Source organism: Panthera leo, chromosome A1, assembly GCF_018350215.1.
Source record: "Panthera leo isolate Ple1 chromosome A1, P.leo_Ple1_pat1.1, whole genome shotgun sequence".
Taxonomy (NCBI): Eukaryota; Metazoa; Chordata; class Mammalia; order Carnivora; family Felidae; genus Panthera; species Panthera leo.
Window position 1 is genome coordinate 188905448 of NC_056679.1, and position 12193 is coordinate 188917640.

The 12193-nt window shown below is 39.8% G+C and overlaps 1 protein-coding gene across 6 annotated transcripts in view; it reads left to right on the forward strand.

Moving 5' to 3' along the window:
- The window catches only part of EBF1 (EBF transcription factor 1), a 389100-nt gene that overhangs the window by 363871 nt on the left and 13036 nt on the right, over positions 1 to 12193 (forward strand). For all 6 annotated transcript variants that reach the window (XM_042948148.1, XM_042948176.1, XM_042948157.1 and 3 more), the window contains exons 12-14: positions 8460 to 8525; positions 9527 to 9704; positions 10347 to 10526. In XM_042948148.1, coding sequence (XP_042804082.1) covers positions 8460 to 8525; positions 9527 to 9704; positions 10347 to 10526 — 424 coding nt within the window. The remainder of the gene's footprint in view (positions 1 to 8459; positions 8526 to 9526; positions 9705 to 10346; positions 10527 to 12193) is intronic.

Consider the following 12193-nt stretch of genomic DNA (forward strand, 5'->3'; position numbering starts at 1 on the left):
CAATTAAGCATCAGAGTAATAAGAACTGAGCCCCAGCAGTCTCGAGGCAGTGGATTTTAATTGCAGTTATACTTAGGACCATCTGTAAAGCCTTGAGAATTTACAGTTATCATTCGTCTAGAGGTACATAAAATAACCGGTGATGTTGGACAATTTAAGAAGCAAAGCAAACTGTATTTTTGGCTCCCTTAGATATACTTAAAGTACAACATAGTTCCAACATGCATATATCACTTACTCAAGTTTAACTATACGTACTTGTCCAAATATATAAATATACACATCTGTATACACGCACACCAAACACATACATACACATACATAGGTATGACAGTAAATTTCTCTGTTTACTCAGTGGTCCTTTGACTTTCAAACCAGATATTTATTCTGCTTTGCCCTAGGGAAAGGGAAGCCACAACCCAAAGACAAAGAGAAACAGAAGTAGTTAATTTTCGGCTTTTGTGTTTCTAAGAGGCCAGGCCTTGGCGACTTAAAAGATTTTCAAGGGTAATTTTGACTCTAGGCAGTTTTTGTTTCATGTGCTGACTTTACAACCCACCCCTGAAAAAGGCACCTCTGTCCATAGCCTTCTCTTTAAGCAGAGACTTTTATCCTGATCAGAAAGTCGATTTCCAAGGCCACTCAGCAGGACCTAACCCAGAGCGTCGGTCTTAAACCAGTACAATGAATTGGAATAAGAAGAGCCGGCCAGAGGTTACCAAGTTCAGCTCTGTACCTCCAAGCAGGTCATATTCACAAGGGTGCAGGCACCATTTTTCACTGTATTTGTGGCGGGAAGCACCCCAGGCTCCCATTCACCAATTACCATGACACCATTTAGAAGAGAATGCCAGGAGACCAAAAAGAGGGGGAAAAGCCATTGTCATAACTCTTCTCAGGAATACCTGGTTTCACAATTTATACTTAACTGCTGACACTTGAAAAGTCGAACATTTTGGTAAAATGAATCAAGCTGTAATGTTTCTTTTATGAGATCCCCTTGCAGGAAAGGGAGGTTTGGCACCTTGTGGAGACCAAGCTTAGTTATCCATCATAGTAGTCAGCTGTCCTAGCCAGCTTCTCAGAGGTCACGCGATCGAACCAACAGCTCTTACAACTATATTATTGCTTACGGAACAGTAATTGAGGCACCAGATAAAAATTACCTGGTCTAATAGGCAGCGAACAATTTTCACTCAATAAAATTATAAGCCAAATCATTCATTTCATAACACTCTGGCTAATTTATTTGTTGACCTTTTATTATCCATAGCTCTTCAGTGGTATTAACTGCAACTCAGACAAAATCTCTTGTTCATTTCACTTTCATTGATTTTTTTTTTCCATTGAGGCAATAACGGCCGCTTGAAAACAGCCTTTTTCTTTCCACTGTAAAAGTCAATCATGTAAGTTAGTATGTCTTACGTTGGTATAGCTGCCTTAGCTTACAACCCACTTTAATTTCATGTGATTCAGAAGTCTTCTATACCATGTTTGCAACAAAGGCAAAGCTTTCTGCTGCGCCTCTAGCCACATGGCACGATGATACATAATAATATGTTTGAGAAGGAAGAGTGCTCTCATTTAATCTGAACATCAAATCAACTTTAAAATTAGAGAAGGTTCAGAAATCCCCCCACATTTTATTTAGACTGGGCTAGAACGACTTCAATGCCTCTTGTATTAATAGCAGTAGACCCTTTCAGATTATTTAATTCCTTTGTTGTGGAAATTTCTGCAGATTTTAATTGTGGCTTGAATTTTATTTTTCTTTGAAGAATATGGGCAATGTGCATGTGCTAGAACATTCAGTAAGCTTCAGCTGAAGCTTCTTATATAATAAAATACCATGAAGTCTTTAGAATGCAAGGTTGTAAAATATAATTGTTACACATTTGGCATTTTATGCCTCCCTAGAAATAACCACTTGCTACCTACACCTCATCTATGCTCCTCCTTTCCATTTCAATTTACTCTAAAGTGGTCCTTAGCCATAATGAGAATGCCCCTTTCAACAGAGACATGTTTAATTATATCGATGCTAGATGTAAGTGACTCTTCTCAGTCATAGGGCTTCTGAGTAAAGGGTGCTTAAAGTGTGGCACAAAAGGTTTCTAATGCTCTGTGGTAAGCTCTATTTTGAGTTCATATTACCAGAAAAATGAAAAATTTGAGGAATGTCTCAGAGGATCGGAAACTAAACAGGGCTCAAGTATTATTTTGGTTTGTTTTACTCCTTCCCTCACTGCCCTCATTATATGATTTTTTAGAATGCAAAGTCTACCATTGTGGAATTTTCCATTTGGCTGAATAAACACGAAGGAAGTTGGGATCTAAAACTACCCTCCACAGAAATTACCTCTCAGTACAACTAGTATTTATTGTTTTGTACATCCAGCTCTGCAGGAAATGGGCTGTGAGAAACTTCCAATCAATTTTTCAGTTTTCAGGTGTTCCAATCAGCAGTGTCGCCCAGACTTTCAGAAGGAAATGGGGAAAGAGCTAGAACTTAGAGGCTCGTGAGCTGAGTAAACTGTTCAAAATCTGGACCCATTGGTAAACTCTACAGTGAGAAGGCAAATGAAATTAATGCTGATTCCATTGATAGATGCTTATCGCCTCTAAGCTGGGGTGGGGGAAGCCTCTGCCATTCCACTCCATTTTATGTTGCCGATATTTGGGCCCATTGCATCTTGAATCCCCCGATAAAGCAAAAGAAGATTGGTGATAAATAGGTGTCAGGGAAATGTGCAGTGACAGAAAGGTATTGTATTTCTTTCTCAGGAATCACCCAAGTTTAGCTTGACTTTGTAGGTTAGCTTCTGTTTTCTTCTACATCCTGCAAAACATTTCCCACTTGAGAGAGCATAAAGCCAAGCACAGATTGTCCTCACAATTTTCTGAAGTATCCCGGGCCTTAATTTTCAAAGGGGGTGCCCAGAATCTCAAAATCTGATTCTAAAATTTGAAATTAACGTTGTGTTGGTAAGTGGATATTCCTCTGGCTTTATGAGCTGAAATATATGCTCTGAGTGAAGGAGAAAGTTCAGGCCACATCCCCTGCTCATCTGGGTTTGAATTACTCAAAACATTGAATTGGATTTATAAAGGGACACCATATTGGACAATTAGAGAACCTTCCACTTCACCCTGGAAGGCTAGATGTAGACAGTGAATATGAGTTTTTACCTACATATCTGAGGGCAGACACTGAAGAGAAGATTCACATGGAAGGGGAATAATCCTTAGAGATTTTACCTTCATGAACTCAAAAGAAAGATGAATTAGCCATATCTGCATATCAGACATGATGTGCCTGGTTCCTAAGACTGTGCAAATACCTAAGTATTTCTAAGGGTGTAAGAGAACAGTTAATAAAAGGCTGATGTATATCAAGACCAATCTCATGTTGCTAACAGTCTATAACTTGAGATAATGTCTGTACCCAACATGATTCATTATATTAATCACAAAATTAAAATGTAAGCACAAGCCAGCAGGAGTAAAAGAGCAAATTCATAAAAGAAAAAAAAAAGTGGCATAAAAACCCCCCACAGTGATCAAGACTTGACCTTGGGGAATTTATATATTGGATTAAGAGGTCTGGAGCCAAATAGAACACCAAATTTAAGTCTTGTGCTTTTATAAACCATGCCAAATGTATGCCCTTGTCATTTCATCATATAAATTAAGCATGTACTTTAAAAAACCAGTAACTATCTTAGAATAAACTTTTCAACGAGACTTTCTCAAGGCCTGTGTTTTGCTGAACATTGTGCTAGGGGCTTAGAGAAGATGATTAGATATTCATGGCCTCAAAGGGCCTACAGTCTAGTTGTGGATAATGAAGACTAACATAGTTAAAATCAGAGCAAAAGGACCCCGCAGCATCTACTTCTGTGCTGTGCTGGATGGAATATTCAGCACTATTTTTCAGAGTTAGAATAAGAGAGATTAGAAGCTGCAGTGAAGGTGGAATCAGTTCTGACAGAACAGTGTAAATCTCAAGAGCACAGGCTCTGATGTCTGACACCTGAGGGTGAATCCCTGCTCAGCCAATGTCAGTTATATGGACTCAGGGAAAGTTGGCTGACCTCTCTGAGTCTCAGTTTCCTCACCTGCCAAATGGTGGTATGGGCAGTACCCTAAGATGCTCTCTGTGAAGACTGGGTGAGTTAATGTTCCACTTTCAATAAACAACAGTTATTTTTATCATTACCAAACCACCACCACCTTCATTACCAGGCTTTGGAGGACGAGAAGGCGTTAAGAATGGGCACAGAATGAAGCCAGCATTCCGGATAAAGGAAAGGCAAAAGGAGTGAAGGTCTAGAGATGGGAAAGAGCCAATGTTTTGCTTCTAGGCTAGGGAGGACTAGCTAGACCAGAATAGAGAGCAGTTCTTCAGATGTGCAGGGAGAGGAGGTTGGATATAGAGGGTAGGACAAGATGATGGGGAGAATCTCTTGTAACCCCCATAGAACCCTGTATCTTAATTCTGGGAAGATAATGTGCCTTGAAAAGTGCTGGAGAGTAGTATCAGTTTGTTGACTACTGGAGCAACAAGAGGCTCAAAAATTATTTGCTAATTGAGGGGGTTGCAACATAGGAAATAAAGATGAATCTTCCTTCTGTCTTTGCAGCCCATTCAGCATCTTTATTATAAAGGCTGCAAAACATAAGTAAAAACCCATAACAATTAGGCTTGAACTATTTCTCAGAGTTGAGTCTCCCCAGTGTTTCTGTAGACTCTAAATAGCTTATCCCTTTTTTTCTTTGCAGACCCCACTCACGTTATCATCAACCAATGGTCATAATAGGACAGGGGAAGCCAGGTTTTAACTGTGAGGGAAAATAGATCAGTGAAAGTTGTTCATTTTAAGGAGTAAACATTTTTTGTTTCTTTAAGAGAGAAGAGATCAAGGCCATGAAAAGAAAAATAGTCTGAATCAGGATGTAGATTGGAGAACAAGCATTAGCTCTATAAGGAGACTCTGGGGCTTTTCAATATTTAGGATACTAGTATTTATCTTCTTTATTCCCCAATGGGATATGTTGTTAAATCTAAGGATAGGATTAATTATCTTAGAAGAATCTAATCTCTACCTTCATGTTTTAAACTGCAAGCAGGGAGATGTTTTAAACATTATGAAAAGAAGAGAAAATCTCTCCTGACAAATAAATGCCTTGAAAAATTAGATATTAGTACTAGTCAAGTGTTCTTTCTTTTCAGAAATATTAAAATTGCATATTAGAATGGAAGGAGCCTTATACTATACTTCCTCCTAATGCCACAAAAAATAAGACTTTAGGAACAATTTCCGAGACAAAAGATTATATGAAACATCCAGTTCTTCCCCTTATGGGAAATTTCTTTTTTTTTTTTTTTTTCTTTAACATCCCAGGCTCAATCATTTCCTAATGTGAAATTACAGATTTTTCAAATTACCATATAAAACTGCGAAAAAATTACACTTGTGACCACAGAAGAGATAGCATACACTATCAATTTGATTTTAAAAGGCATACATCTTTTATACTACCTGTCATTTTTATAATGCCTTTTACAAATTTAATCAATACATTTTAACATTCTATATACTTTAAGTGCAATATACAATAAATATTCAAGTTTCATCTTAAACATGCTTTAGCCTTTAAATTGTTAAAACTGCAGTGCCCTTTCAATCTACTTACATAATGTCATAAAATATACATTTCAAGGTAAATGAAGTCAGCTACTTCAATTTAGTCCCTCAAACTGGTAGTAAATGAGAGGTTAACACTATGGTGCCAAACCCATTATTGAGTAAATTTAGCACCTTGGACAGCTCTGTAAAATCTTTATTGCTTTCCTGACCTGCTCGTCATGTTCTGTCTGTGTGTTCAGTGGCTCTCAGCTCTGATTGAAAGGCAATATATTAGATCCCCAACACAAACACGCTTGGGGGCTAGTTCACTGGGAGCGTAATGACATGGAGGTGAGAGCAATTTTCTGGTCACCAAAATCCAAGCACCTTGCAGGTCCATTGCACTAACTCATAGAGGACCCAGAAATTTCCTTTCTCCTTCCCATTTGCAGAAATAACTAATAGAAGCTGAATCACAATGGCAGAGCTGAACCAAATGTGGGCTCTCCCTTAAATCCCAAAGTCCATACTGCAGTGAAGGACATTTTAAAATGGGCAAGGTATCATTTAAGGAAATCACTTTCAGGGCAAGAAATCCAGGTTCGCTGTCTACAAGACTGCTGGTCTGAAGTGCTGCAGGGCTGATGACCCACCTATGGCAGTGTGCCTACTGGGAAAGCATAACCCAGCTCTGTGGATAGAAGAAGGATGTAACTTCATAAAGCAAGATTCACATGTTTCATTTTCAGAGGATTAAATGGTGATGAGAGCTCTGGGTATTGAATAAGCAGAAAAAGAAACAATTGGATTATGTCACTGAAAAACCTTTATAGTCAAAAATATATGAGAGTAAACTGTATAGCATACACTAGTAGCTGAAATTTTTTCAGGTTTACAAAAACTTTAAAGATCTTGGAGTTTATTTTGAACTTCCCTCCTCCCTGGTTCTGTGTAATTAATTAAAATATGCACTGGTCTGAGTCCTCAATGATAGTGTTCCAAGATTGAAATTCACAAGTGCAGTTTCCAACTGCACCTCATCTTGTTTTTTCCCTAAAATGAAAAGAAAGAAAAATACCCTCTCTGCCAAATCCAAACACTGGCATAAATATTTATTTGAAGAAATAAATGAACATAGACCCAGAGAAGTCAAATCTTAGTAAATAAACTAACTTGATCCTGTTTTGTTTTAATCTTTCCTAAGCGCCATGAGGTTTTAGTGAAAGCAGCACGGGCCGAATTTGATATGGGGATAGGGTTTAGTGTGCCCATACCGTAGTAAATTATTAACTGGTGTGGTCAGACAATACGGCAAACAAAAAGTGGTAAATTATCTTGTAGCTTGCATTAAAGAAAAAAATAAGTTATTTCGGATGTATTGATTCAAACCTCATTGATTATATAATGCTTTTCATTCCTTATATAAAAAATAACTGAACTGTTTTACAAACAGGGTCTAGCAGCTTAAGGCTCAATAAATGTTTATTGAGAAGTGAAAACCCCTCTATCTCATTTTTGAATTTAGGACATTATATATGTCATAAGTAGTTACTGCAGTGTGACAACTATTTTATCTTATATTACAGAAAATTTAAAATTGAAAAATGTTAATATGTATCTAAAAGCTTGTCATTTCAAGAGTTGTTCAAGGATTTTTGAAGAGGCTATGGTGACAGCAAAATGAATGTAATTATATCCCTATTTTCTGATCAGCATCTACAGTATATGAAAATCGAATAGCACGGCTTCTCCAATGAAGAAATCTATTGTGTGAAATATTTAAAGTTTAACTTCTTGAAACTTTACCCACAGGAAAAAAAAAAAGTAAACATATCTTCTTGCAAATCACCTCTGATAATCATGCCTGTATGTTTGGTTCTCTGATTAGCCTCCATTTTACAAGCCTAACTTTCCTCTTCATACTCCAGTTTAAATGAATATGAAGAAAATTAGGTCAGAATGAAGACAGAGTGACTTCTTTTGGTTGAATGAAAAAAATTACCACCACACACACTTTTGTAGAGTGTGCTATTAGAAACAAGCATACAAGCTAAATACAGAAGCCTACCTAAATGAAAAGAGGGAAACATTTTTCTTCAACTAGAATGAAAAGCAGAGCATATATCTAGGATGAGAATGAATGCGCAAATGGGGAAAATGACAAACAGTACTGAAATAGCAAAGAATTGCTATAAAAGATACAGACTGTGCCAGTCATGAAAATTGGTGCAGAGGGAGCTTCCGGGGGCAGGAGAATCCTTCTGTAAGAGCCTCTGACAAACAGTGCATTGCCCCAGAATGTGAGTTTACTCCATCACTCCCTTATGTCATGGCTCTACCACACAAGGGAGATAAACAAAAGAAGTTTAATGCTACATGCTTCCAGTAGCCAAAGATTGATTGGAAATCCCTCGAAAATGACCTGTCTGATAAGGTCATGGTTCCTGGAATAAGCAATTAAGTACTAAATAAACACATCTTAGGGATTCATAACATGCACTGAATGACATCGATTGTAGTAATCTAGTAAATGACCTCGCAATTGTATTCAGCAATAAACATATGAGTGCTTTACCGTGCCTATGGCAGACTATTGAGTGATGTATTTTATCCTCCAGTACCAATGATGCTCACCTTTTGACTCAATTAAGTGTGTATGTGAACAGGGATAAATTGGTGATTTAACAGCATTCTGGGGTTTCCCAAGCTACTGCCTTTAAAACAGTGTGTTGGCAAAGTATGGCCAGAGGGGACTATGACGTGGTCCTGTGAAGAGATGAGGACAAGTGGCCTTCACTCAGACGACTGTATCTGCTTTTCTCTTGACAGGAAGTAATACTCAAAAGGGCTGCAGACCTGGTGGAAGCGCTGTATGGGATGCCACACAACAACCAGGTGAGCGCGACTGTTGAAGATCTCGGATTCCTTATTGTGTTGAAAAAGGGCGAAAAACACAAAACCACTTGCATGAGTTCCGTGTCATCCAGACGTGAGACATAAGGCTATTCCGTTCTTTCTTATTTTGTAAATCTCTTATTACCTTTTCAATGGAATCATTTCCTTATGAGAATAGGTACTCCATTTAAAACAAATTTTCCATGGGAATGTACTTCATAATTGAGGAAGAGAGTTACCAGCGTTTTATTTTATTCCTCTCAGGTTTTCAAGCAGATTTAGGAGGAAAAGGGGGTTTAATTTCCTCTCCTAAAAAGAATGATAAGGCCTGACTATAATTGTCTGCTTCTATTCACAGAGCAGCTCCATGTATATGATTCAAATTGCTCTAGAAACCAGGAGTCTGGGCAATCATTCACTCTTTTTTTGTGTGACTTGAATCAGTGTCCAGGGGACACAGTTCCACTAATACTCAGGGACACAGATAGTTATCTACAGCCTGCCCTTAGCTTTAGTACGGGAGAGGAGTTGTAGCCTCTGTGTGTGTGTGTGTGTGTGTGTGTGTGTGTGTGTATGTATGTACCACCAGAGTTCCTGTGTGTTATTGGCTGCCGGGTGGGGGTCGGGGGGACGCCATGATGCTGTCACATGCGGGGTAGTAATATGGAAGGTAGTAATATGGAAGGGTAGTAATATGGGGCTAAGACAATGGCCTTTCAAAGTCAGTCAAACAAGGTTATGCAGCCCAGCTCTGTCCTTAATAGGTTAGTGTCCTTATGTGAGCTCTTGGCCTCTCTCTGAGCCTCAATCCCCCATTTGTGATATGGGCCCATTATGATGAGACTTGTCCCAGGTTTGCTGAGAGGTTGCAGAAGGTATTGCAGTTAGAGCACTGGAAGCCCTGAGCACCGGGCCTGTCGTATAGTAAACACTGGGGAAAAAATGGCTTTCCTGGGAGTATGACTAAGGGTAGCTAAACGGAGTATTGTTTTACTTTGCAGGAAATTATTCTGAAGAGGGCCGCTGACATCGCAGAGGCTCTGTACAGTGTCCCCCGTAACCACAGCCAGCTACCGGCCCTCACTAACACCTCGGTCCACGCGGGAATGATGGGCGTGAATTCCTTCAGTGGACAACTGGCTGTGAATGTCTCGGAGGCGTCACAGGCCACCAATCAGGGTCAGGAGCCTGTTCCTCTCCCTCCCCGTTTCCTTGCCCCTTCCCAACCTCGGACTGCTCCCCACCCCCCACCCCTACCACTTATTTGGCATAAAACAATTTTTATTTAAAAACATCTTTTTCCGAAAGGGGAGATTCCTAGTTTCTGTGTATCAGATATTACTGTAGAATTTGGGTTATAGTGCTCGCAGCTGGCAGTCTGGTTCGGGGGCTAGAAAGGAGGCATGCATTTAGCCATCTCTCCATTTGACTTTTCACCATAAACCATGAATGACAGATCGCAAAGAGGGTTGGAATTAAAGTTCTGAGGGGCCAAAGCACATCATCCTCGCCCAGGGAATAAGAACCTGTTAACTCCAGGGTACATCTCTTAGATTGGGATTTATTTCTGCTCCAAAATGATAATTTATAGGCCCTGCATTGCCACTTCTCACGGCCCTGCTAAGTATTTATGATCTCCTAAGAAATGTGTGTTTTGCTCGCTTCCCATTTTAATCACAGAGCTAGCACTACCAACCCACACACATGAATCACCCAAGCCCTTCCCTCTGGGATGCGGCAGCGGGGCAAGAAACAGAGGCCTTCCTTTCCCGAGGCTCCCAGGAATGCCACCCTCATCCCGGTTTCGCCCCCACCCCTCAGGTTTCACCCGCAACTCAAGCAGTGTGTCACCACACGGGTACGTGCCGAGCACCACCCCCCAGCAGAGCAACTATAACTCCGTCACCACGAGCATGAACGGGTACGGCACTGCCGCCATGTCCAACCTGGGCGGCTCTCCGACCTTCCTCAACGGCTCAGCTGCCAACTCGCCCTACGCCAGTAAGTAGACTTGTGTGTCCTGCGCTTCTGTTCGTGTTGCTTGGTTAACTGGGCGTCACGCTGTGTGGCCCACTGTGTAGGTCTCCTCAGTTTGAGGACCCCCACCACTCAAGGCCTGGCCCCAGGCGATGCTGTGAAAGGCGCCGTTGTCTCTGCCCTCCCTTGCTCACCTTCCTCATCCCAAAGTCTCCCTCTTGGCCAGAACTGTGCTGCAACCCGAAGCAGTGGTGTGATGTCATCGCCCGGACCCAAGCTTCAAGTCCCGTTGCGGAGGGGTTTGACTCCTGCTTCTACCAGTCGCTGACTGGTGGCCAAGGGCAAGTTCTCTCCTCTCCAAGCCTCAGTTTTCGCATCTGCAAATGGGGAAGGAACTAACACCCATCCCGTACAGTTGTTGTGAGATAAAATCATGCATGTGATGAGTTTGTCCTGATGCCTGGCCCACAAGAGGCACGTTCAGTAAACCTGAAGAATCATGATGATGGAATCATAATAATAAGTTATGCTGCTACTGCAGCATAGTCCCAATCGTCTAAAACTTAAAATCTCTCCCTTTAGGAATATGACTCCTTTTTTTTTTTTTTAAATGCTTGGAATTTTTCTCCTCTGTGCTTGATGTGTACTAAAAACAAATAACAACAACCGACCAAAAAAAACAAAAACAAAAAAAAACAAACCACTTTATTTTTTCCAATAATTTGGCAAGATGAAAAAAAAAACACACACATGTACAAGAATTATTTTTTTGGTGCCATGTCCTTCCTTGTCTTAAAGAAGTTGAGCTTAAAGAATTTTTTGGTGCAACATTTAGATTGTATCTAAAGAACCTCAGGGAACTGGCATCTTTACTTATAAAATGTCCTGGGCTGTGTTTCTACAGTCTCTTTATCTGCCTCTGAGGATTTTTACATAGATAACCAAGTTTATCTTGGACAGTGTGGGTAACTCTTCTGTTTTGTAAAATGAGGCCAAACTCTTAGACATTTGTGGAATGATAGAAGATGTGTTGTTAAATGAAAGAATATTCATTATTTTTAAAAAACGAGTCTTGGCTAAAAAAAACACAAAAAACCTAAAAACCATGCTGTCTCTAATATTGGAAATGTGGAGCGTTCTAATCCTTTGAAAGAAGAAAGATCATTCTTGGCTTTTGAGAGTGGTTATTTCTGAAAGTAATACTTAGAGCCTTTTACTTTCTGGGTGAATTTTTATGCTCTGTGTGTGCTAAATTTTATATTTCCACTTTATCTGTTTGGAATCAGCAGCTTTTTGAACATTTATAATTTCCCCAAATAATCTGCATACATTATGTCTGCCTACTCAAGAGTCCGTGTTTGGGACCAGTTTCACATTGGATTTTGATTCATCGAAAGGTTGTTTCTCATAGATCTATCATTTCAGTGTTCTCCCATCTACTCAATCAGAAAATGTTTCAATCATGACCTGAAAATTAAAAGGTGGCATTCTTAATTAAATCAATAAACTAATTGCTATATGGTAGCAATTCAATTTAGGGGCTTGGATTGCTGTCTTCCCAAGCCGGTGCAGACATGCAGCAACTTCAGCCCGAGATTGCATCTGTCGGACTGTGAAACTTCCAACATTTAATTTCCATTAATTGATTTCCTCAGTGCTCACAAATATAGTATTAAATTCTCAAATAGGCT